Here is a 26,019-nt window from a genome sequence, read left to right as displayed (position 1 = left end):
TCCTATTTTACACATTTAAAACTCTAATTATTCCGACCCCATTTGTGGGGGAAGGAACGATATACTCAAATGGGTTTTTTTGTTCAGTCAATTTTGGCCGATCGATATATTCATCGTAGAGAAATGTGAGTGGTATCATTAAAAAGTTCGTCCAGCCTAGAAGTTGAAATTAAAAAGATTTTTTTGAACTTCGTATTTTTCGAGGATTGAAGTTTAGTGTGAACACGCGATATTTGGTATGATTTCGTTCACTTTTAGTGTAATTTTTCTTCAAATTTTCTCTTAAACTTTTTTTCATTCAAAATTACATTTCACGCCAAAAAAAGAATCAATTCCGTGTTCAATACACGAAAGGTGATAAAATGATTAGTTGTGTTCTCATAGGGAAGTTTAAGATAAAAAAAATTCGAATCATATTTGAGAGCTGTTTTTTTACTTCATATTTTTTTAGGTCATCTAGAGACTGTTCACTTTTCATATTGATGTTTGGTTAATGATAAACCTGATTTACAGTAAAATGACACCTAATGAACGAAAAACACGTTTTCATGGAATCGCACAGATTTTTATGGCTTCGACTCTGAGCTTTTGTAATTTTTAATGAAATTTTGATTCTTTTTGAGGTTTTTCTGAATTTTTGGAGGCCTATGGCATAGAAAAGTTGATTAAAAGTGCATCGTAATGAGTTTTGTAATGAGCATTAGTGAAGCTATTCAGTGCTTTGATTGGACAGCTAATAGCTGTTAAGACTTTATACATAATTTTTCGAAAATTTTTTAAAACTTTAACCGATCATAAACTTTTTTCTGTAAATTGTAAGTCAGCCTCAGTACTGACAGGATCCCCTTCCTTTCTACTGCAACCAAAACTAATCTATTTAGCGGTTTCATCTTCTAACTATTGCTTTTATGATTTCGATGCCACAAGATTTCAAAAACAGTTTTTTCCAAAATTTCTGGATATTTTTGTGTTTTTGAATCCTTTTGAAATTTTATTGCATTATCCTAAATTGGATAGCTCCCGTTGGTTTAGGGAAGATTTTCAATGGATCATAGATAAAATTTTCAGAGAACAGTTTATGGTTTAAATGGCTTGGACACTTTCTTCTCGCACTTTTCTACTGATTTTTTGGTTTTTGGCTGTATTTGTTGTTGTTTTCATAGTCATGACTTATTGTGATATCTTATTGATTACGCATGCATGAAAAACATCTTTGTCCTTCTATCGAGTCATGACTGAGCGTATTTATTGATTTCTATTGAAAGCTATTGAACTTATTGTCTGTTAATACTTTAAAAACAATTTTTCAAAAAAAAATTTTGAACATTAACCAATTTTAAATTTATTTTCATGATTTTTAAGAAATTCTCAGTAATGACCAGAACCCTTTCCTTTCTTTCTACAGCAATCCAAATTTTTTTGGTTGCCGTTTTCTTCTAACTCCTGGTTTTTTGGCTTCGATGCCACAAGATTTCAAAAAAAATTCAATTTTGATATTTTTGTATTTTTGGTTCCTGTTGAAATCTTATCACAGTTTTTTGTTCTCATTGTCATAAAATTTATTGTGATATGTTATTGATTGCCCTTGCATGACAAACATCTTTGTACTTCTATCGAGTCTTGACTGAGCGTATTTGTTGACTTCTGTTGAAAGCTATTGAATTTGATGGCTGTTAAGACTAAAAATAATTTTTCGAAAAAATTTTTGAACATTAATCAATCGTAAACTTATCTTCGTGAACTGTACGAACATGTCAGTAATTACCGGAACTACTTGTTTCCTTCTTCAACAAAAAATAATCTAACTGTGGCTTTATCTTCTAACTATTGTTTTGATAAAATCGATGTGCGAGTTTTAATTCATTTTTTGGACATTTGGAAACTTTTTGGATGTTTTTGGTTCTTCTGAAATCTCATCACATTATCCTATTAGTGTTAGTTCCAATTGACTTAGAAAGGACGTTCAATGGATCATAGATAACGATATCAAAGATAAGCTTATGGTTTAAATGTCTTCGACACTTCTCGCACTTTTCTACTGAATTTTTGATTTTTGCCTGTATTTGTTCTTGTTTTCTTAGTCAATGACTTTTTGTAATGTCTTATCGTATCGGTGACTTGTCAATGACAAACATCCTTGTCTTCCCATCGAGTCATAGTTCTTATGCTCCCATCGAGCGCTTTTATTGCCTTTCGCTGAAAGCAATTGAGTTTAGTGGCGTTGATAGTAACGGTTTTCTCAGAAATTTCGTGGTTTTAATGTATTTGTTCATATTTATTGATATTGTGAAGTTTTGAAGTCATGTTGAAAAAAAAGATTTTCATGTTGTTGAAAACTTAATGATTGATAGAAAATTCATTACAGAAAAGTTATTTTTTAAAGGCTTCGACACTTTTTTCGCTCAATTTTTTTTGAATTAGCGGTTTTTGCCTATCTTTTTTCAAAATCTTTAGGTAGGCGTAAATAGCTGAACGGTCTCAAAAGCTTGAGTTTGAGTATTTAAGTTTTGATGTTTTCCGAGGCAGTCATTTTATAGCGAATAGTCTCAAAGGTTATGATATTATACGTTTTCAATGATTTTTCAGTTTTTGTTTTTTTTCGTCATTTTGTAGCTTTTGCTCATCATTGAGAGGTCTCATTCAATTTCTTGTATTCGAAAAATTTAAATGTCCAGTGACATCATGTCGTAACTGATGTTTTTTTGTGGACAATATGCGTTTAAGTAAAAGTTTTAGTGGTGTACTTGTGTTTCTTTTTCTCTACTTTTAGCTCATTCGCGTAATAACAGATGCCAATGATTTTCAAATGTGGCCCAAATGCTCTTAATTAATCCTTCAGTATAATTTTAGTTGCGTGAGTTTGAATGAAATTGGAAGGAAGAATACATAGTATTCAGATAATAGCTAATGATTTTAATGGCTTCAATAATTTGTGTTTTCGCAAATTGTTTAATTTTTTTGAGTTTTTCTGCTTCTATAGTCCGTTCCTATGGCTTAATCTAACCAACGACAGGTCCTGTTGGTTCCATAATGAATATTTAGTAAATTTATTAAGAATTATTTTGTTGAAAGCTAATGATTTTTAAGACTTTACAAATTATTTTGTTTAAAAAAAGTTGATTGATTTTTCAATTTTGCCTTATTATTTCCTTTTGTCGACCTTGTTACCTAGTCTCATTAAGGAAAATTGCCATCTGCTGTATAGTATGGACAAAGAATATTTGTGCAGTTAAGGTTTTATACGATTGCATTTTGGCGTTGTTAATAGGTGCGTTCAAATTTAGATACTTAGTTTTTGCCGTGAAATTTTTGTTTTTGCTTGTTTTGTTGTTTGTTTGTTTTAGTAGTTTTTTCAATGAAATATCTCGTCAGCGCTGTAATGAGGCATGGCATTATGTAATTCAAAAAGTAGTTAGGTTTTTAAACGTTTTTTTAAACAAACATCTATTTTTATTATCTCTTCATTTGGTTGACAATTAAGTCAAAAGTGTAGGTGAGCTCGGGTCGGAACATCAGGTGCGAACGCACATTAACGAGCATCCTTGTCATTTAAAGCGCAACTTTGTTGTTTGTTTAAGATTCTGATGGCAGCCGGACCCTGGAACGTACTGTTCTTTGTCATCCTCGTTTTCTTCGGCTCCTTCTACCTAATCAACTTGATGCTAGCTGTTGTCACACTTTCCTACGATGAGGAATCTATCAATGTTCAAAATGAGGAGAAGGTAAGATTCTCTTGTATCTTTTGACTCAAAGTCTTCTGACTCACTAAAAGGATATTGCTATAGAGATATCAATTTTAGCTAATTCTGGCACAATTGCTGTAATATTGAGAATGGCAAATCAGAAGTTTTGGATTTTTCTCTTTATTGATATGATGTGCCGTTATCTGTTAGGATGAAGGGAAAGTTCCATCGATAATTTGACCGATGAGTTCCAGTTCCATCTCTCGGTACTCTTCCATTCCATCTCCGTCCACTGGAGACATCAAATCCAGACCTTGCGATGCTCCCTCCATAGCTCCCAATGCCTTCAGGTATGGCGTAGTGTCCAGGGCGATTCCAGTCCCGTACCAGGGATCCAGCAGTCCATTGGTCCAGATTATGTTGGTAGCTGAGGACACCTGAGATCCCCAGTAGTTTATCTTGAACCATTGGTATCTCTGATTAACTGGCAGGTTGAATTTGCCCGAACAATATGCCTGCAAATCTTCCATCGTCCAGGGCAAATTGGGGAACATTGTGTACGCAATGTTGCTCCCGACGTCTGAAATTTTGATTTAGTTCAATTAATTCCTACTAGGTTAAATAATTTAGAGGTTCATGCAGACTGCAAGATTTAACGTGGCAAACCTAATGATGATGTAATTGTCTCAAATGATTTACTTTTTTTGTGGCTATAAATGTGAAAATTCAACATCATACCTGACAAGACCTCCCAGCATAATTGGAAATCCCAAGCCATTCCTTGAGTTCCATTCATGCAACCAGTTTGGTCTGCACATTCTGATGGAATAGCAACCAGATCAATGCAGTCATCCTCCTGCAGTCCGTAATAGAAAGCCACGACGTCATAGAGGCCTTCAGTTGGCGTGCTGGCGTCATAAACCATCTGCGCTGATTTTTCCACAACGTTTGCTGGGAAACCATGGTAGGAAAACGGATAATTGTGAAGACTGAGTTGCCCAAATGCATTTCTAGTTATCTTTTGTAGGTCTTCGAAATTATGGGGCGAAACTTGCTGACAAGTATGCATCATATCGGAGATTGCACTGTAGCCTTGAGGACCGTACTGTCGCAACTCGTTGAGAGTGTCGTATGCGCTTTTGACAAGTTCCACTACTTGGTCTCCGATCTAGTGTAATATAGTTTCTTCATTATCAGTTTTTTCAATTTCTTCGGAATATTTAGTGGGTGATTTTCTGTATTTTCTTTACTTTCATAGTTAGCTGTTCTGAATACGACGGTTGAAGACTTTATCTTATCTTTATCTTGCAATACTTAGAACACTTGAAGTGGAAAATGCATCTCTGTTTACAATAGAATTTTATTGGTTTCAATTGAGGGGAATAATTTCGTATTCTTGTTCCTCGTGCTCTAATTTTATTGCAAATGGGAATAGCTAAGAGACTAACTGAGTCGACATTTTGATAGATTGAAGTGACTGTTGGCCAGAACAGAGTACGAGATCCAAAGTCGTCTGCCATCTTCACTGGAGCTCCTGATGCCAAGGCGCCTGTTATGTGCTCTGGGTACTTAAACCTATGATTGTAAAATCGCACACTGTTTTAATTGTTTCAGCAGTTGTACCAGAAAATCCAATGGTAGCTTTAGGTTGAGGTAATTTAAAGTAATTCAAGTTTTTGTGGATTTTTAACAAATCAGCTGACTATACGGTTTCAGCATATCTTGCTAACGAAACGCTTCTGATCCACATAATCAAACGTGCCATGTTTACTTTTTGTATTGATACTTTAGTGTCATCCATCAAAAAATCTGAACTTTTGGTACCACGTTTGACTGACTTAGCTCAACCGAAAATGCCATTTAGACGATGTTAAAAAAATCAGACGAAGCAAATATTGAATAATTTTGAGATTTTTCGCTCTTCTTTTTTTAGAGGTGTTTTGGCGCTTTCTTGTAGCTTAATAGTATAATCGCAATTTACCTCATGTACGAAGCGAGACTTCCTGCATAAAAGGAGCCAAAAGTGATGATTTTGGCGTCTGGCATTGAGTGAGTGTACTTCAAGAAGTAGATGAGGTTCATGTAGTCTGCGACAACTTGGTCAACTGTCAAATACGGCAAGTGGCTCTCATTGAAGCTTTCATATCCGAAAGGCAGAGAAGAACCGTAGAATCGGTGCTCAGCAAACACCAAAACCGCCTGCAACATATTGTTGTTATTATTTTTAATAGCCGCCCCAGCTTCTCAGGCGGCTATTATAGCGCTCCTATTTTTTTTTACAATTCAAAGAATTTAAATTGTATTGGGGCGATGTCTTTTTTTAAAGATCTGTTCGCACATTTTCATGATTTTTGAAGTCAAATTGGAGTAGTGATTTTGGCACGCCGGAACAAGAAGTGGAGTGAAAAAGCGAGTGGTTTTGCGGCGTGAATTTTTTTCTCTCTAATTTTGAAGAAGAGTGGGAAAAGGGTGTTTGAACAAAAATTCGCTTTTTAGCTAGTGGTTTTCCACATGCGTCAATTTCACTGATTTTTACTGTTTTCTCGATTTTTGGATCGGCTTTTCTTTCTAAATGGCTCTCCCAATTCACTCATAGTCCGTTCTAGGTCTAGTTTCTTTGTTTAGTCAATGGAATTTCTTCGAATTGTCCTGCTATGTTTTTTTACTTCGTCGAAAAAAATTTTTCGCTTTACCTAGTTCACAGCTTGTTTTTGCGTGAAATCTTCTTGACTTTTCTAGGCTAGTTTCACTCTTCTCTCATTCTGCTAAAAGTTTTTTAGACAACAGTTCCTCGCCAAAGCAATTCAAAATGAACAGAGTCAGTATAAAAAAAAACGAAATCAGAAATAGAAACGGGATAAACCCATAAAGCCCAGTTTTAGATACCCGTTACTCGAACTTGGTTCTTATAATTCTTAGTTGCCATCTTTAATTTTCATTGGTAGTGATACTCGCCTCTGTATCGTCTCACTATGAAACGGGAGTCTGTTCAACAACAAAATGACATCAAAATAATTTGCAATTTAAAATTGTTTTTCTACAAAAATCATTTTTCTCTTCTTTCAATCCGAATCGTTGTTATGGGAATCAACGGTGGCTATTTTCCGGCAATCTGCCGGGTATGTTTATTATTTATTTTATGTAATAGCACACACGCCTTCTTTTGGAACCAGCTTGTGTAGAAACGACTTCTCCCTAAACCGGCTTGGTTAAACTGGTGAAGTTCACAATGAAACACACCTTGACAGCAGTGCTTGTGATTAAATGCTCTCGAACGCATTGAAGCATTTTTGTAAACGTGCGTGCCTTTTTTCTTCAAAAGTTTTGCCCGACCAATATTCTTTCAATTTCATTTTTCGAGTAAATTTTTCACGCCTGACTTTTTGATTTTTCCTTAATGATTTTAATCGCGTCCATTCAGAAATTAAGCCTGTTACTAAAGTAAAACCAAATGTGAGCAAAGACATACATTGCTTGTGTATAGCTGTTAATGTTACGGACTCTCATCCGAGAGGTTGCGGGATGGAATCCCTCTACAGTCAGAACTTTTGCAGCTTAATAGTTTCTCAAGCCTTTGCCCCTTCTAAATTGTTTGGAGCCGTTCGAGAGCAATTCGCCCGACGTTAGTCGGTTTATATTTAATTTTGGTGACTGAGAATAATGCAAAGTTATACTAGGGATTTCCGATAGAATGGAATTTGCAAAAGAATGACGAAACCCGCTTTCAGTACCAGGATTTTTTTTTTATCTAGGATGGAAATCTAGATTTTTAACGCCTCATCTCTGCTGAGCGAAATTAAAAACCCATTTACTAAGATATGCTACTCTCCAAAAGTTTTTAAGTGATGCCACTCATGGCCTTCTCCAATTATTGTTTCGGGTTGAGAAATGACAGAACAAATAATCCATGCCAGGCTGGAGTTTTTTTCCTCATTACATGTGGGAACATAGAATGCTATTATCTAATTCTCCGCTAGATTGTATCAATGGTAGAGGAATTTCACCTAATGGTAGATAATATTTGCACAAATACATTTTTAAGAGACATACGGCGAAGCAGATCTAATCATTTTTTATTAGTTGTAAATAGCATACATAATTGGTTGAGAGCATTAGCTTGCTGAGAGCAGTTCTCTTAGAGCTTTACTAGTCTGAAAGTGTGCAAATGGCCGCAGCTGCTGAGCAGACATAAAATCATGGTGTGAAGGTCATTTTTGGGGGGTTTCACCACCTCTCTCAGCTGAGCTTCAGCTGGACTCTCTTTGTGCCAGTTAGGTACCGAGACGCCAACAGCTCCTGAGCTATTCGAGAGAAAATCGCTCAAAGTTAGTCGGTTGTGTTTTAAAAATTATTAAGTTAAATAGGTAAGATGTTTACCCCGTAGTATCTGGCCAGATCTATAAGGTATCCGGAATTGTAGTAGAACTCCTCGATTGGGCCTTGTCCTCCCGTGTATAGGAATATGGTGTGATTCTTATCGCTCAGACCCAGCCCAAGATCTCGCTCCTCGTCCGTGGTCAGAGGAGAGGTGTCCAAGACTTCCAGACCTAGAACATTTTTAGGTTTTTTTCGGAAGCTTGGCTCGGTCGTTCTTCGAAACCATGAAAAATTAAGATTCGCTCTTTCCAATGCGTGAAGAATTGCGTATTTAGCAGTTTTGGTCAATATTTCTGGCCATTCCATTGAGCTCATTTTCTTTTATTGTGTAGAATTAATTTTTTGGTAAATGCATCATTGAAATTAATATTGGGATGCGCACATGTATTCTTCCAAAGGCATGTGAAAGTTTTTTAATGAAATTTATTTAGCTTGCTTATACGGACCTGCTAGTATAGACATTATACTCAACATAGATATTATTCATTCCTACTATACTCTCGGGGTCTCGACTCATCAGAACCGACTGTACAGTGCTCTTGATCTGTTTGAATCTAGACTAAAGCCAGCCAAAGATATGCCGCTCTACTTCCATTCGCTTTTTGCCTTAACGTTACGATATGTAGTTGCCTTGATGTTCTTGAAAGCTATTTTGCCTTCTATGATGTGTTAACGGATTGATTGAACGTAACAAGATAGAAATAAAGTTGCGGCAGAGAGTTTTCACCGGTAATAAGCAATCTTTTGTTTGCATAAATTCATAAACAAAAGAAACATTTGCTAAGGGTTTTGAACTTACCGCGTTCCTTTGTGCTCTGTTCAATTTCCAGTGAGACATCGTCTGATGCGCCATAGAAGAATTCATCAATCTCAATGTATCTCTGCACGAAGGTCGCTTCCACATTTCGAGCATCAACCAACATCCCATAGTGGTCCTTTTTCTGGTGGAATTTAAACATCTTGGCCCTAATTTCATAAAAACACCTCTTTCCGTTTATCTCTTGAACATAAGTTTGTTTAACGAAACTACACCGTGTCTATTCGACATCATTTACTGTTTTGCCCAAAATCAAAAGGGTCTGCAATAGTTAAAGATCTGCAAAGGATCTGGCTACTTCTCCATTAGAATTGTATTGGGAATTGTGAATTTTTAGATAGTTGAAAATCATCACTTCGCTTTCAGATGAAAATCATTAGTCGCTGGTTTAAGTTGTTTTTCTCATCTTGTATTTATCAGATTTTGAAGTATTTTAATTCCAGAATGGGAGATCGCTAGTTATTTAACAGAATAAAACATTAAATAGCCAAATTACTGACTCGTGTTGTCAAATTTTTGTGTAAACTGCATCACCGTTGCGAAATTGGAGGGAGGAGAAAGTGGGTAAAGATTACTAACCCGAAGGAACTTCCAAATATTGCCAAAGCCATGAAGACTGCAGCAAGAAATGCTAGCTTTGTCATGTCTTCTTAAATTAGTGGATTGTTACAGGATTCGACAAGTACTGCGGCGCAGCTGTTTCGTATCATAGATTGGTTTCAACTGATTGACCAGATGGTCTCACAAATTTAATTGTTTGTCCAAGTTTATTATTTCTTCCGCTGTCGAAAGATGTTTACGAAAATTACGTCTGAAAATGTAGCCTTGTTTGTTCATTTCTTGGCTAGCGAAGTTTCGCTCCTGTGAATTCGATTGCTATTTAGTTTGTAAACATCAGTTTCATTCCTCCAGTGGTAAAGAATTTAATATTTTGTTTATTTACTTTTATTTGTCGTTCTTTGGTGTGTGCTAAAGATATTGTGGAAGTTATGTGTCGCCATGAGCGAGTTAAAAACGAGTCGCAAAGTTTAATGTGAAAATGCCTGAGCCTAAAAATAATAAACGACCGAAATGTTTTCCAAAATTTGGACATTTTCGTAATTTTGTTGCCTATGATTCTGATGCCAGGATACAAACCTTGACATTTGAAGCAATTCAAAATGTCATTTGATCTGATAAAACACGAGTGTGATTTTATAGAAAAAAAAATTCACCTGATTTAGACAAACGACTATATAATCATCTGTCTAAACTTGCTTACATGCGTAGAAACAGATATCGAGCAATACTTTCTACAGCTTGTCTTTCTCGTATGAACTTGTTCGGATCGCAACTTTAATACAACTGGTTACAGTTGCTGAGATTTGTCCAATCATAATGTGAAGAAAATTCGGAATGGCGTTCGCGAACGAATTCATAAAGCTATTGGTGATAGAGGTGATGAAAACTGCGCCATTCTATTGAGCCGGCTGTAATTTTTTTTTGGTTTTTGTTACCTTCAGTAATAGAAAACAGGCTTGAACCCTCAATAGAAATCAATGACGGTTTTCCTTGGTTTTCCCATTATTTTGTAAAGGTAAGAACTTAATTCTAGCCCATATTTTTGTTCAAACGTTTTTCGACTTTTTAGAGTATCCCGATATAGCATTTAGAAGCGGTTTGTATTTTAGCTGCCATGATAAGTTTGTCTATTGTTGTTCTATAATACTATTCTTTTTATTTAGAAAGAAATGTGAGAGCTAATTGCCCGCCTCATTTTTTAATTGCTCGCGAACGGAGTCTGAGGTAGTTATTGTAGTCATGCGTGTCTTTTTTTGAATTTTTGATTAGTTGTTTGCCTGTTTCAAGTTTCAAACAGCCAAACAATTGGCGACTGTTTCCTTCTAAATGTGCCAGAATTGTTTTCATTTGAAGAATTTTGTGTTCTCTATAGTGAGCTCTATTACAAGTTTTGAAAGGAAAGCTTTTGTAAACACGCTTTGATGATAAAGATGCTTGAATTTGTGCATCAATGAATTCAGTTCCAGTTACGGACAACAGTTGTAGCTGCCCAGCTCGTCTTGATCTTTGTTCCGACACTGAATATTCTTCTACAACTAATATTGCAGCTTCTAAAAGGCAAGGGTATCATTTGTCCTTTCCCTTAATTACAACATTAAATTTTTGAGTGTTTCTGGCTACTAACCAAGTAGTCCAGAGAGCAGTCATGACACCCTGACAAAACACTCAACCTCAATCAGCTATCAACACCAGCTCGTTGTTCATAAGACCTGCATGATTTCTTGTCTACAGTTTGAATTCTCTCCTAATAAATTGCGGAGAAAATCAACTAAGACAAGAATTTATGAAAAATAGTCCAAACTGAAGAATAAGCTGTGATTTCAATCGATTGATTATTTGTTCATACTCCAATAAAGTGGTACAAACAACAGCTGTTCGTCTGTGATTGCGACCTTAAAAAAACAAAAAAAATGATGTAGCCATGGACACGAAAGCAAATCAACTGACTATTATTTTGAGTTGTAGTAATTGATATCAAACAAGGAGGCTCGGTAATATGCGTTCGCACATAAGGTTCCGACCCCGCTCATGTACATTTTCCACTTAATTGTCTACCAAATGAGGAAGAGATTAAAAAAATAACATATCGCTCATCAAACCGCTAAATGGATAAGCAATCTATATTAGAAGGCCGATGAGACCTGTTATTAATGTGACTACCAGAGACGACGGCGATAAAAAAAATCATATAATTACAAATATTAATTTCGATCAAAACTCAATGTCCATTTTTTAAGACAATTAATAACCAAACCGAAATGGCATCAAATAAAACGTATTCTAAAAAGTGAACCTGTACTTCATTAGAAAAAAAATATTGGAATTTTCCTCAATGCGACGTGGTAACAAGTCGACAAGAAAAGAGCCAAAGGGCAAAGATTAAAAAAATGTTGCCTTTTTGGAAATCAATTAAAGTCAAAGTGATTAAAAACATTGAGAGACTAATTTGTACCTCCATAGAAAGTTATTAAGACCTTTTATTGTCCAGGATATATCATACGACTACAAAAACAACGACAAATACACGTAAAACAAAATTCAAAACTTGCACAAAATTGGTGTCCTAGCCAATTAAACGTTAAGCTGTTCAATGAGAACATTAAAAATTTTCAAATGCTTCGTTTCAAAGGGCAACAGGGTCGCTAATTACTGTGATACGGTGAAAAGAAAGCAACAACCTAAAAGAATGGTCAAAGATGCATGAATCAGGAATATTTTTTTTTGAAAACTCGTAGGACCAAGAACAAAGACCTTTTGAGGAAAATGAAGCCGTTATATAAAGAGCAAATGTTAGTATACTAGATAAGGGTTGTGACTGGCCTATAGAGATACTAAACTACAAATAAAAAAAACAAGATTGGTAAAGCACAAAAATCCATTGTCTTTAAGAAAACAAATGTTCTCTAAATTTAAAAAAATAATGAGTTTTCAAGAAAATGAATAGACAGTTTATCTTGAAATTTCGTAGAAAACTAATTGCGCCTGATAATAAAGAGACTTTGTTACGGGATAGGACTATAAAATGACAATAATTACAAGCAGAACTAAAAATTTCACAACCAATGCGAAATCAGTGTTGAAAGCCGTTATATTTAATTTATTAAAAAAGTTATTAACCGCGAGAAATTTAAATCTTCACTCGCGTCTCTTTTGAACATAATAAAGTATTTTTTTGTAAACGGACTATCTCAAAATGAGAAAAAGAACCGCAAACTTTTAAATGTTTATAAGAATCACAAATTCTTTAAAACAAATTTTCTAAGCCCTAATGACATCAGTCCAAACGTTTAACCAACAGAAAGAAATACATGTTTCGTTCAAGAAAAATTAACGCGATCTCTCAATAATGAGGCCAAATAATAAAAATGATGCAAAATTGTAAAACACAAAAAAAGAGAAAAAGGTGAAAGCTGAGAATACTTATTACTCTTTAATAAGATTTTATTGAAAGTCATTAGAACCACTAGCTATATACCGATGTCAATTAATAATTTATCTTTTATATCTACAGTTGGCTATCGAGAACTTTAGTTACCCAATATAAGGCATACGATAAAAAAATAGCACCAAATACAAGAAAAATAAAAGAACTACAAATTTCTGCAAGAGAACGGTGTCGCAGCTCTTAAAACCATAAGCCCGTAAAACCATCAAACCATAAATATGTTCAATTGGGTGTTTTAAACGCTGTTTAGTTGGAGTTTTTAGTGAGGTGACAGATTACCAAAGAAACAAAGACGAACAGCGTAAATGGGCAATTACGCACAAAAATTGCAAAACCTATTACCAAAACCAACAAGCCGTTATTTAAAAAAAAAACTGCCACAAACATCAGTCTGTATCTTATTTGAATAAAGGTTTAACCTGTATGCATTGAGAGCAAGCTAAAAGTTCATGAAAAAAGGTTTGACCTGTATCCATTGAGAGTCAGCTAAAAGTTCGCAGAAATAAGATAAAAAAATTGACAAGTTCAAAAAATCACTGAAATTTTCTCAAAACAAATATTTTTAATGTCATTAGAGACAATAGGTCACAGATTGCATTTTATAGGTTAACTTGCAGCTGTTGAAGAAGACATTTAATTCTTTGTTTACTTCGATTTAGTAAACAGGCTGCAAAAACAATGATAACTGAAGGCAAAACACAAGAATTCAGTTAAAGTTTACTAAAACTCTCTGTCAAAGCCATAAAAACAATTAGATTTTTTCTCTAAACAAACTATATCTACATTTGGACTCATTTTCTTGTAAATGGGAACTGTCATTAATTGCGTCAAAAATTTTTTTCAGTAATTAACATTAAAAGAGTAAAAGCAAAGTTTTCAGAAAAAAGGCAGCGACCAAATACTTAAAAACTCTGTGATCTTAAGAATCCACGATGAGATCAAACCTATCCCTGATTTTGCCAAGCGCCTATCAAACCACTCAATTGTTACAAATAACTGCGATTGAGATTAATTGTTAAGTGAAATGTTTGCAAAATTAAAAGAACAATAATGATTTTTGTGTAATTAGTGAGTTAAATTTGAATAAAGAAGCAAAATTTTAATTAAAGAAGACTTTATTAGCTCGATGAATTTAATCTAGCTTTTTTGGAGTTTACAGAGATTGTGTCAGGGGTTTCTAGTTCTCTGCTTCCGACGAACCTAAACAAATTGCACCAAAAAAGCGTATATTGTACCATTTTTGATGAATGTTGAAAATTTTATCAAAACGTTTTAGCCGAACAAAACTCCAATCAAAGAATTCAGCAATGCTCTTCCATCTCCAACGGTAAAAATAACACTATAGCGTTAAAAATTTTAACATATTTTGAATTATTATAGCAAAACTGAGCAAAAATTACGTAATAAATGAATAAAAATGGTCGAATATTCACAAAACTGTAACCTCGATAACTGCCTGTAAAAAAGAAGTTCGAAAAATCTTTTTAATTCCATATTCTAGGATGCACTTGTTTTCTAATGATACCACTCACAACTCTGTACGATGAATATATCAATCAGCCAAAATTGACTGAACAAAAAAAACCCATTTGATCATATAGTTCCTCCCTCCCCACTAAAGTGGGTGTCGGAACAATGAACCAGTGGACTCAAACCACAATTAATAATAGCCACGCAACAAATTGGGATTTTCCGAATGCAGTTTTTGTAACACTGTGTTTTTGTATTCTTTATCGGGTCATTTGGAGAATAACGTGGTTATTCCCCTAAGCAAAATTATTGTGTAAACGCGGAGGATCGATAATGTGATCGCGCATTATCTTACAATGGAAACAAAAATGAAAAAATATATTGATCAAATAAGCGTTTCTTGATTTTATGAATTGACCATAATTATGCAACATAGGTAAGATAATTTATTGCCTGTTTATCTTTCCAAAACCTTGAGAAATAAGGCTGCAAAACATTTTGAAATAGAAGTTTTATTGCAGTTAATATCTTTTTACATAAATGCCATTGCATCGGTTCATAATTGTTTTATCACGCTTTTGTTCAAAAAGAATCAATCTGGATTGACGCTTTAAGGCACATTATTGGACATCTACATAAATTTTCTGTTGTAACTCTCATGAAATGCCGTAAGCTCTTTGTATTTATTCATTCGAGTAGAGTTGGAATGTTCTACATAAATAGCCGAGTGGTGAATGCTGCTGTCGAGAACTCCGCAGGTAGAGGGTTCAAAATACGCCACTGGTAGGAATTTTTTTGCAACAGTTAGCAAAAATTTATCTCGGCTACAGCCCTTGAATTAAACTTCCCCCGACTGTGGTTCAAGAGCAAATTGTTAGTCGCTTTGTTTTTGAAATTTTCAATTTTAATTTGAGATTTTCAATTTGAAATTTTCAGTCTCCAAACCGATATGGTCGAAATAGCAGGCTGTTTTGTGATAACTGTCGACTGTTTCACTTTGATTGTGTACTCATTTTAGTGTGTTCTCATTTGTTCGGTGTATGGTTTGCTGTTTTCTGTTGATTTTTTACAGGCGTATGCATTACACTATATATGCATTTAATTTCGGTACCCAGCTAACTTCTATGCATGTAATTTTTGCCATTACTCAAATGTAATACGAATTGCTTGAATTTGTTGTAAAATCACTGAAGGGCATGCATAGTGATAAAAACTTAAATAGTTTTTTCCAATATCACAATTAAATAATTCGCACTAGAAATACCCAGATTAATTTAATAAAGAACCGTCCTTCAAAAAAGCCTTCCAGAGGCGTTCAGTTTCCTTCCCTTGCGTCAAACTTTTTAAGAGTCTTCGTAAAAGATTTTTAAATGAGTTTTTACTTTTTTTAGGCGTGGATGTCTAGGGCTTAAAATGCGTTTAGATATCATGTGAATTTTTGCTACAACGAACAGATCAAAAATTTCTAGCGTCCCTTGCTTTGCAGGGGCCGCACCCTGCAAAAAAATCATGAAAATGCATTTTTGTCAAAGCTGAAGGAGTTAGTTAGCTCAATTTAAAAAAATCGATCACCTTTTGTCACAAATTGCTTTCAACTTAGCTAGGGTAGGAACCTAGAGGGCAACATTGCCCCGTCCTACTGTCCTCTCCAAGATAATCTGTTAAGTTTTTTATGTATAATATTTCTTTCTTCCATGTTAATTGTGAGAAACTATGAGTGGTTTAATTCTCGGGAATCCGTCTTCTCAGTCGTTCCGTTCTTGAAGTTTGTTACGCTACTTGTCCAATCGTAACAAGTTTAAACTGCGAGCTGATGAACGTTTCATTTACGCTTATTTTTCTTATTTTCGTTTTTAATGAAATCTCTAGAATCAGATTCCTTTCCATTTTTTCATTTTCTTTCTAACTTTTTCACGCTTTGTTTATTGAAGTTTGAGTCATGTATTATACTTTTTTGATATGCTTTCAAATAATATGATGATCACTCGTTGCTAAATTTTTTATTGGTCTGAATGTGTTCTTTGTGTTTCATTTTCTGTGAATTGTTAATTGCTCTCGAACGAAGTTCGAATTGATCATCTTGTTCTAGAACTTTTTTTTCGATTTAACTTCACGAGTGACTTTTTCACGATGGACTTTTTGATTTTCGCGCTCTTAATTTGAAATTGAGTCTTTCACTAAAACAATGGTCATTGAAAGATAAGGGAGCAGAAGCCAAGTGGTTAGCTCATCAGTCTAGTACGCCATAAGTTGGTGTTCCAATCCGTCCTTGGTGAGAATTTTTACGCCCATAAAAATTATCTAGGCTACAGCCCTTTCTAAATTAAATTGCCCCGCCGGTGGTTCCAGAGCAATTTGTCCGACGTTAGTCGGTTTATGTTTTCAATTTACTCTTCTTTGTTTTGAACTTTTGAGAAACAGCATTTTGTTTTGTTATGATATAAGTGTTTCAAGGAGACGCATTTAATGTTGATTACAAATCAGTCGGTTGAAAAAATTCCCTAGTCAACGATCAAAAGCTAACACCAACTTTTATCATTTTTTGAGGGCAAAGGTTTTAGGGTAACTGCTCATCCAGGTTATTGAATCGCCGAGTTTCTAATTTAGCTTCTCATGTTTTGAACATCATACAAGGCTCTGGTTTGCTTCTGCCGCTAACGAATATGTGGCTTTATATTATTTGCAAGAAATTTATTTCAGTATTTCATTTTGAAACTATTTGCATCTTTTGTTCTTTAACTGTAATTGTGTCGTAATCTAAGCATTTTTTTAAAATTGGCGCTGCAGCTCTTTAACAGTCAAAGATTTATTTTGAGTTCTTTTTTATCGAAAATTGATTGCGTCAAAAATTGATTGGCGTGAAAGTAGTTTGGGCTTCAATTGCACTAAATTTGTCAACTCAGAGCAGACCAGTTTTACCCAAATTTAAATCTATAATGGCATGGCCAAATTTTTTGTATGAAAGATAAACAATGCTATCAATATTTTTTGTATCAGACGAGAATTCATGCAACATGAACGAATAGTTCAACGGCATGCCAATTTCACATTTTTCACTTCCTCTCTATGTTGTATAATTAAAATTTAAGGGAAGACTAGATTGGAAATTGAATTTAAGATGAAGGGAAAGTTCCATCGATAATTTGACCGATGAGTTCCAGTTCCATCTTTCGATACTCTTCCATTCCATCTCCGTCCATGGGAGACATCAAATCCAGACCTTGCGATGCTCCCTCCATAGCTCCCAATGCCTTCAAGTATGGTGTAGTGTCGAGGGCGATTCCAGTCCCGTACCAGGGATCCAGAAGTCCGTTGGTCCAGATGATGTTGGTAGCTGAGGACACCTGAGATCCCCAGTAGTTTATCTTGAACCATTGATATCTTTGATTTTTAGGCAGGTCAAATCTCTGCGAACAGTGTAGGTTTCGTTTTTGTGGGGGCCAGGGTAAGTTTGGGAACATGCTATTGGACTGGTCGCTTCCGATCACTGAAAATATAGTTCTTTTTCGGTATCAACTTTAGCAGCGTCTCTGTTTATGATATTTTGCCGATAGCTATCTGTGCAACTCATTCAAATATTGAGTTTGAAATACTTATGCATGTTTTTGCAGATCAATAAAGAGCAGTTATTTGAACCAAATTATGTCTTTTCCTTGACAGTATGTCGCTTTCATCATTATTTGTAGTTTCATTTCGAAAGTTCCTCTTCACCTTCGCTTAGCTCGTAACATGTTTGGAATGACCAAGCCGTTCCATCGTTATCCATTGTGCATCCTGCTGGATCTGGACACACGTGATAGACCTTTGTGGGGTCGAAGCACTTCAGTCTACTCTGCTTATAGAACCAATTGGTCAGGTCCACCAGGCCTAAAGCAAACAGGTGGTGTCGCGAATTGCCCTTCTTCCAGTAAGCATGGTGGTTGTTAAGCACCAGGAGTTGTTGACCCTATGAGTGATTGAGAAAAATACTAATTGGTTTGTAATTTTCCTTGTATCATATTGATTGTTAGTCTTACTGAAGTGATGAGGATAAATTTTGTCTCAGAATTTAGTTGTTCACACAATCAAGTTCTACACTTCCTCACGGTGCTCATTATTTACTCATTTTTTATTGTCTATATTTAGTGTCATTCAACAGGCAGTCTTCAATGTAACTTTTTGCAAAACGATGCAAGATTCTGTCTTAAACTTGTATTGTGAACTTTGTTCATTGTTTTGAAGCCATTGAATTCCACCGTGATTGGAACTACGTTGATTTACCGCGAATGTCTTGATCGTCGAAAAACAAAATGTTAGCCGAAAATTTGACCGGGTAAGCTGGCAGGTCACCGACAGGATAAGGATTGTTATTTATTGCCAGTTGACCAAACACATTGCGAATTGTGTACAGGAACTGGTCGTATGTCTTATTGGTGAGTTGATAGCAGAGGTTGAAGTGGTTTGATATGACTTGGTACCCCTGGGGGCCATACTGTCTCAGTTCGTCTATCTGGTGGAAAGCGTTCTTCACTTTGTCAACTACTTTGGGTCCAATCTGTAATTACAATGGGCAGATGTCAAGAAATGGATTTTATCAAACTTGCAACTTTTGACTGGCTGATAAATATGGAGAATGAAAAATATTTGCTGGCTCTAAAATTTCATAAATTCACTTGTTACCACCGCACTACTCTTCATATGGCTTTAAATATATTTGAAAAATAACCTATAATTTAACTTAGAAGAAATGAGAACGTTTGCTCCCGTACCCGGCACTCGAAAAACTTTAGAATGATAACTTAAGAATGATAGCCCATAGAAACACAGAGAAATCTAGCAGCAGCATACTAGCTCTAGATGCCACAAAATTTCCCAGTAGTAAATGATATGAAAACTTTGATGCATTTGTTCTCTATATTCCGTATACTCTTTGATGACGTGTTTGCATCCACGTGCTGTATATTTTTTTTTATATTTTCAGTTTTCTATGTAACACGTGGGCGATGGTAATGATGAAGTGCATTTCATTGCTCTTGAATTTTGTTAAGTTATTAATCCCTCTTCCTAGATAGATTGAGAGATGAATGTTCAACAGCCGCCCTCATCTCTGCCGGCTATTATTGCGGAGCTAATTTTTCTTACAATCCAAAGGACTTAGATTGTGTTGCGGCGCTGTCTTTTTTTTATATTTAAGTTACTCTAAGCGAAGTTTGTAGCAACTATATTAGTTCGATGGTCTTTTTCAATGCGATTTTTCGCTTGATCGATTTTTTGTCTGATCCATTTGACTTTTCGTCCTCAAAAACGGAATAAACAGGTAACGCCTGGAGAGCATTCAGGTTTCTTAGAGCCTTAGGCCTTAGCAGTCTCTAACAATGCGATTCACCAAAACTGTTTTGAGGAGACAATTTCATGATGTGAAGGGCGGTTCTGAATCTTCAAAGTTTGACCCCCTCATTCAACCCCCCCCCCCCCCCCCCCCACTCACCCAATCCCAACCACCACTCACCCCCAACATACCCCCAAATGTCTCATAGTTGAATTTTTTGATGTTATTGGGGAATTTGAATACGTGTTGCGTTAATCGTTTTGATGTCACTATTTTCTAAAAGGTTTTGACATTGTACCAGTTTTCTCATTTGAATTTTTTCTTGCTATCATTTTAACTTTGTTTGTCATTGGTTTTTTCTTGGCCTTGAAACCAGAAGTTTTCCGCTCGTTTTGTTATATGCTCTCTAATCATCCCTAGTTTGAATGGTTTCTTCCCTTAGCTGTATTTGATTTCTAGGCTTCTTTTAAGAATCAGACTGCAGGTGAACATGATTAAAGTCAAGGATGTGATCAATATTGTACATCAGTAAATTTCTTGGTTGATGAACTTTTAAATACGCACAACTGGAATATTCTGGTACTGTGAGGTGACTTGGTCCCAGAACAGAGTTCTACTCTTGAAGTTGTCAGCCATCTTTAGAGGTGCTCCGGAGGCCAGAGCACCCGCCACTTGGTTGGGGAATTTGAAGCGCATGTATGAAGCCAGACCCCCGGCGTAGAAGGACCCAAACGTTACTATTTCAGCATCCATCATCTGCCATCTGAAATCGTTGCTTGTTTTTTTTAAAAAAAAATACTGTAACTGTAACTGTTTATGAAAATGGTTCAGTTTTTAAAAACTGTTAGTTACACATCGACAAGTCATAAAAAAGTTGTTATAGAATTGGTTATGTTGAGTAAACCGCGCTTGGTTATGAAAATTAAACCCCATGATTCTGAATATGACGGCTTCCAAGAAACTTATAGTACCGTTTTTCCATAAATAGTGTGATAATATACCTGAATTTGTAGAAATAAGTGATGTTCATGTAGTCAGCGACAGCTTGATCCACTGTTAAGTACGGCAAGTGGGTGAAGTTGAGGCTGCTGTTCCCAAATGGATAGGATTCTCCGTAAAATCGGTGCTCGATGAACAGAACCAGTGCCTACAACATAAACAGAAATGTTCACACTTCTATCATGAGTAATTTTGAATTGACCCTGAATCTTGTTCATCTATTTTAATTGTGCTTCAGTTTGCATTTGAATCTCTAGTTGGAAAGACGAGTGTCTGAAGAAAAATGATTGTCATCTGTCTTGGGCGACAATTTTTTTGTGATAGCAGTTGAATATTTTGTCTAAATAACGGTAGATCTGATTAGTGTTGAGTTGTTTATAGTGTAGATTACGTATCTTTTCAATTACTGATGGAATTAATGCTTGTTGAACAATAAGAAAATCTTGGAACAAACCCCATAATGCTTTGCCAAATCAAGCAGATATCCAGACTTCTTAAATTGGTCTTCAATCGATCCTTTTCCTCCTGTGTATAGGAATATGGTGTGGTTCCGTTGGTCAAGTTGCACTCCATTTTCATCGGGTTCCCCTAATACCTGGTACTTTGGACACCAGGTGTCAATCACTGGCCAGGCAACCTTGGCTCTTAATTGATTTCTAATTTTGGTTGCACTAGACCAGAACATTGTCTGGGAAGATTTCATGCGTGCGGCTCAATTCGCTTTTGACAAAAATTTCCGTGAATTGGTGTAGTAGCTGGGCCATTAAATTTTGAGAGCAACTGGTACAATTTTTGCTGTAACTATTAGTAGTGATGCTATATTTCGTTACCGCTCCAAATTCAGAATCTCTTCAATTGATCTCAGTCTGAAGAAATTAGTGTTGTTGTGGGTATCTTTTTATGCAATTTTTGCTTGACAATTTTGCGAGATCTAAGTTGCTCTCATTTAGAATTGAAGCCGCTGACTTAATTCACGGCAGGAAACTATTAAGAAAATAATCAAGTGCGGCCAAATTGATCTTATTTTATTTGCTTTCAAGCAATTATAATAGTCCTATGGTGCTTTTGAATTTTTATCCCCAAAAATGGAAAAAAAGAGTTAACACCAGGGGGCATTGTGTTTGACCACATCTCTTAGAGCTCTGCTAGTGTGTAAGTGTAAAATTTATCATCGAGAAGTCATAAAATCATAGTGTAAATCCAGGATTCAACCGCCATCACTCCCACTTTAAACCCCTCTCGCCCTGGGCACCCACTAATGCTATCCTCCCCAAGTCAAAGCTGGCTATTACCAAAGCTAACTGCTCGCCGGTGGTTTCAGAGAAACTCGCCGGTCGTTAGTCGGTTATGTTCATAGTTATGGTCTAAAGTAATTTCTAATGACACTAGAGACAACAGGCTGCAACTGCCACACCCTACCATGCTGAAAAAAGACAAACTGAATCCAGCGCTCACTTGTTTGAGGGCAAATAGTTTGCCTCTAATTGGTTTGTTTCACTATTCAGGTTCATATTCAAGAGCCCTCAGACTATCCACGTATCTTGATTTAAAAATGTCATTTTTACGGTCGATATATTGCCTAGGCGCTTTAGTCACTTCAAAATAAATGTAAACCAGAAATTTTTTTGAGTTTTTTCACAAGGAACTTGAAGGTTCATTTCACGCAATGGTTCTCAACCAAAATTTGCAGTAATTTGAAAATGTTCGGTAAAATTAGTCAGGTCCTAAAAGCAGAAGGCAGTTCAACTTAGTCTTTTAAATAATTAGGCAGTTAGTTTATAGTAAAATCATAGAAACGTATGTTAAAAAATCAATGAGAAGAGGCGTTTACCGTGCAGTTGTCCCAAGTTTCTGTGTCCTACTTAGTTGCCCTAACTCAGACGTCCTCTCACAGTAGCAAAATCTCACTTTTGACATTTTTGCATCTATAAATAACAAGGAGGCTCAGTAATGTGCGTTTGCACAAAATGTTCCGACCCCACTCGACCACATTATTGGAATAATTGTATACCAAATGAGGAAGAGATAGAAAAATTTAGAAACTCATATTGTTCGAAACAATTGTTGTATCCATTTAAAAAATCGCTGTGAACTCAGACCACAAAAAATTAGTTATTTCCTCATTAAAGGGCCGATTACACCTGCTATTAAGGAGACTAGGTGAAAAGTCAAACAACAAAATAAAATAAAACAACAAGCCTTAATGACAACTAAAACTCAATGTCCATTTATTTTTTTAAAAGCTTTATAACAAAATTAAAATAGCCTCAGATAGGCCCTAATTTAAACAAAATGACTTGTATTTAACCAGAAAAGTTATCGAAACTGATTTTATTGAGGATAAGTAACATGTAGAAAAAATAAAAAAGTCAAAGTTAAAAAATACGTGTATACTTTTGAAAACAATTAATTTCAATGACATGAAAACCACTAGCCTTCAACAGTCATTAAATGAACTCATTTTTTGCCTCCATAGAAAACCATTCAGACCATTGATTATCCAGATTGTCTTATAAATACAAAATTATTAAACAGGCAAAAATCAAAAGGTAAATTGCTCTGAGAAAACGTCGAATGCTTTGAAATCGTAATCTCCTCTAAAATCACTGATTGAAATTAATTGCGTCTTCTTTCGAGGCAAATAAAGTGATGACTTTTCATTAATGTGATAATTGAGCAAAACGCAAAAAACAATCATAAAATTGGGAAAATGTCTAAAAAAAAGTTTTGAAAAATCGTAGCTTCAAAGCCAAAAGACCATTCTTTAATTGATAAATCAACTAAATAAAAGTAAATAGGTCAATTGGTTACTGCTTATTGGAGATGTCATTGCTGAGGATAACAAAATGACTGCAAAATAAAGATGTATACTGGCAGAAATCAAAATATGACCCATATTTTTACGCAAACACGGTATTGAAGACTAAAAAACTATAAGCCTTTCCCTGAATTTTTAATGCATGTTTGTTCACCTTCATTTGCACTAAAATTTGATTGGTCAATATTTGAGCTGTGATTTAAAAATTTTTTCAGAATCAACAGGGCCAGTTACAATTTTTGAATTGTAAAAATCGACAATCAGACCAATGCTTATCTTTGTCCAATAAAACAAATTGCTTCACAAATAATAACAAAAAAACAATATATCAAGTATGACGATTTTTGGATAAATATTGATTTATAAGCGAAAAACCACTAGGAATTAAAAGAAAGTATTAGATAGTTTTTTAAATAGAACTTATAGATTAAATAGATAGCAAATAAGCCCTTAGATTATTTAGACTCCGTCATCAGACTACGCAAATAACAACAAGTGCTGGCAAAACTCAAGAATTCATTAAAAATTTCCGAAAACAAGAGCCATAAAAACCATGTGTTTTGCTCAGAAAACACGCTGTTTAGTTTTAGACCATTTTTAAACAAAATTGGGGCATCTGAATAATGTAAATTCACTAATTGAAAACAGAATCGTCAAAGGCCGCCAAAGTGTTAGTTCCAGAACACTAATAAGAACCAGAGCTAAAAATAGTCATCTGTGTAAACCTTGAGCGTGTTTCAGCATATTTAATGTCTTGATTACGGGTTAATTTCGACAAAGAGGGCTAAAGAACAATGTTTCGTGTCAGTTTTCATGAAAATTGAAAATGTGCTAAATTTTTAGAAGTTTTAGAAGTTTTTAAAATGTGCAAAAATTTAGCTAAAAAATTTGTTTCAAACAATAGATCAACTCTTTTTTATCTTTAAAATCAAAAGAGAGTGAGACTATCTTTCAGAATTTCATCATATTGTTATTAAAATAGATTAAAATTTTCAAGCAGATAGTGAAAATTACGAAAAGTATGAACAAAACAACAGAATTGAGCCAAACGTTCGCATAACTTTAAGCCTTCGTAAATCCTCGTTAAAAGCGAAATCCAAAAAAGATCTTTTTAATTTGATATTTTACGCTTGACAAATTTTCTAACCACTCACAACTCTGCGCGAAAAATATATCGATCGGCGAAAATTGCCTGAACAAAAAAAAAACAGTTGAGCTTATAGTTTCTCCCCCATGCGTCCCACCAAAAAGCGGTAGTTAAAATAAATTATAATTATTTGTATCACTGCGTTCAATTACCTGATAAAATATGCTGCCAAGAACATATGATATTGTGATTTTTCAATTTTTTACATATCTCGAATTCAGTAAAGAGGTGTAAGAAGTTGATATTTTTTACCCTTCGTAATCCCATATTGCCGGACGCTCCTTCATGTCTAGGCACTGAGTCCCTCCAGTGACTAAGATTTATTTTTTAACATAAACTTAGAGATCTTGTTCTTCCGTAGGTTATTTAGCTAGAGCGAATGTTGCCTATGAGTCTTTGTATGAAGGAAGTATCGTGTGTGACGACTGTGCCATTCTTGCTTACTAGTCCAAAGTGATCGACTGAATTTGAGTAGTATGATATGGAGTAGGGCACTGACCTGAAACTTAATAAAAATTGATAGCCAGGACTCCAATGATTACATGTAAAAATATCTTGGAACACTTAAATTTGATTGATTTTTTTGTTGCATGCGCCCCTGAGATCCTAACAGTTTTTCACATTTTTTTTGGGATTTCTGGATTTTTATTCAAAGTTTTCACTTCACATTTTCTAGGTTTGAAAATGGACAAAAGTGGAAAGTGTGCTGATTATAGGAAAATGCCATAACGCTGCCTATAAAAGGCAGTTATCAACTTCTTTTTGTGGTCCTCAAAAATGGACCAACTGAAGCCATTATGCGTTTTTCTGTCATCTTTAATTTTCTGATAATGAACTGGCCGCTAATTAACAACGAATAGCAGTTAGATTCTAGGGACATAAACTTTCTCATAACTTACGCGTAACTTGTTGAAAGTACAAACAACAGAAAATGTAACATCCGAAAACTGTTCGTTTGCCAAAGTTCCATAATTTAATTATTACGTTTGGTTACTATTTCTTGGTTAGTCAAATGAGATCCGTCATCCGAACCCGAATTGAAATGCGTCCTACTCTCGTTTTGTTTGCCATTAGTTCAGAAATACTTGGCGAATACTAAACAGTGTCGTATTTGCTTCTGTTGCAATAGCCTCGATAAACTTTGCTCTTCTATTTCTATATGATAGAGCAACAGAGTATACGCTTGAGTTGCTCGAATTATGTTGCGCAACTACGTACCACACATCGATTTCTCAACTCGGCATTACAATAGTCATAAGAAATTTATGAATTGATTTTTGCTGCTGAATGTTTAAGGTGATCTTAGCCCAGAGGGAGAAAGTTTATCTCTGTCAAAAATGAGTGGGTTTCCGTCAAGAATCATTTTGTTGAGTTACTATAGAATTCACAGTATT

At 35.1% G+C, this 26,019-nt stretch overlaps 3 protein-coding genes across 10 annotated transcripts in view; 1 reads left to right on the top strand and 2 right to left on the bottom strand.

Annotated features, from left to right (window-relative positions):
• The window catches only part of LOC142336093 (sodium channel protein 1 brain-like), a 100,059-nt gene that overhangs the window by 34,546 nt on the left and 39,494 nt on the right, over positions 1 to 26,019 (top strand). For all 7 annotated transcript variants that reach the window (XM_075384619.1, XM_075384618.1, XM_075384624.1 and 4 more), the window contains one exon: positions 3,579 to 3,722. In XM_075384619.1, coding sequence (XP_075240734.1) covers positions 3,579 to 3,722 — 144 coding nt within the window. The remainder of the gene's footprint in view (positions 1 to 3,578; positions 3,723 to 26,019) is intronic.
• LOC142336096 (dipeptidyl peptidase 2-like) lies at positions 3,777 to 9,615 on the bottom strand. Its single transcript, XM_075384638.1, has 7 exons — positions 9,457 to 9,615; positions 8,860 to 9,026; positions 8,061 to 8,230; positions 5,665 to 5,882; positions 5,132 to 5,258; positions 4,422 to 4,851; positions 3,777 to 4,263 (listed from the first exon to the last, which is right to left on the bottom strand). The coding sequence occupies exons 1-7, from the start codon at positions 9,519 to 9,521 to the stop codon at positions 3,890 to 3,892; spliced, it is 1,551 nt and encodes a 516-aa protein (XP_075240753.1). The 5' UTR covers positions 9,522 to 9,615; the 3' UTR covers positions 3,777 to 3,889.
• Positions 17,324 to 25,811, bottom strand: LOC142336097 (dipeptidyl peptidase 2-like). 2 transcript variants are annotated; one of them, XM_075384639.1, is made up of 8 exons: positions 25,525 to 25,811; positions 25,012 to 25,130; positions 21,115 to 21,284; positions 20,663 to 20,808; positions 20,226 to 20,424; positions 18,614 to 18,887; positions 18,065 to 18,220; positions 17,324 to 17,840 (listed from the first exon to the last, which is right to left on the bottom strand). In XM_075384639.1, exons 1-8 carry the CDS (start codon positions 25,593 to 25,595, stop codon positions 17,467 to 17,469), a joined length of 1,509 nt encoding a protein of 502 aa, XP_075240754.1. In that variant the 5' UTR covers positions 25,596 to 25,811; the 3' UTR covers positions 17,324 to 17,466. The 2 variants fall into 2 exon arrangements, with proteins under 2 accessions (XP_075240754.1, XP_075240755.1); XM_075384640.1 differs by having other exon boundaries at positions 25,012 to 25,124; positions 25,525 to 25,804.

This window comes from Convolutriloba macropyga, chromosome 3 (assembly GCF_964194025.1).
Source record: "Convolutriloba macropyga chromosome 3, txConMacr16.3, whole genome shotgun sequence".
Classification (NCBI taxonomy): domain Eukaryota; kingdom Metazoa; phylum Xenacoelomorpha; order Acoela; family Convolutidae; genus Convolutriloba; species Convolutriloba macropyga.
The sequence above is the reverse complement of the archived record's forward strand: the minus strand, read 5'-3'. Positions and strand labels throughout refer to the sequence as shown.

What these genes read in the sequence shown, in the direction of transcription:
- LOC142336096 (XM_075384638.1), bottom strand. Translation starts at nt 9,521, where the DNA reads ATGACAAAGCTAGCATTTCTTGCTGCAGTCTTCATGGCTTTGGCAATA. An exon ending in ATATTTGGAAGTTCCTTCGG is followed by an intron (nt 9,027 to 9,456) that starts GTTAGTAATCTT and finishes TTATGAAATTAG; the next exon opens with GGCCAAGATGTTTAAATTCC. An exon ending in AGTCTCGCTTCGTACATGAG is followed by an intron (nt 5,259 to 5,664) that starts GTAAATTGCGAT and finishes TTACAATCATAG; the next exon opens with GTTTAAGTACCCAGAGCACA.
- LOC142336097 (XM_075384639.1), bottom strand. Translation starts at nt 25,595, where the DNA reads ATGGAACTTTGGCAAACGAACAGTTTTCGGATGTTACATTTTCTGTTG. An exon ending in ATTTGGCAAAGCATTATGGG is followed by an intron (nt 20,809 to 21,114) that starts GTTTGTTCCAAG and finishes TTTATGTTGTAG; the next exon opens with GCACTGGTTCTGTTCATCGA. An exon ending in CGACGATCAAGACATTCGCG is followed by an intron (nt 18,221 to 18,613) that starts GTAAATCAACGT and finishes TGTTTGCTTTAG; the next exon opens with GCCTGGTGGACCTGACCAAT.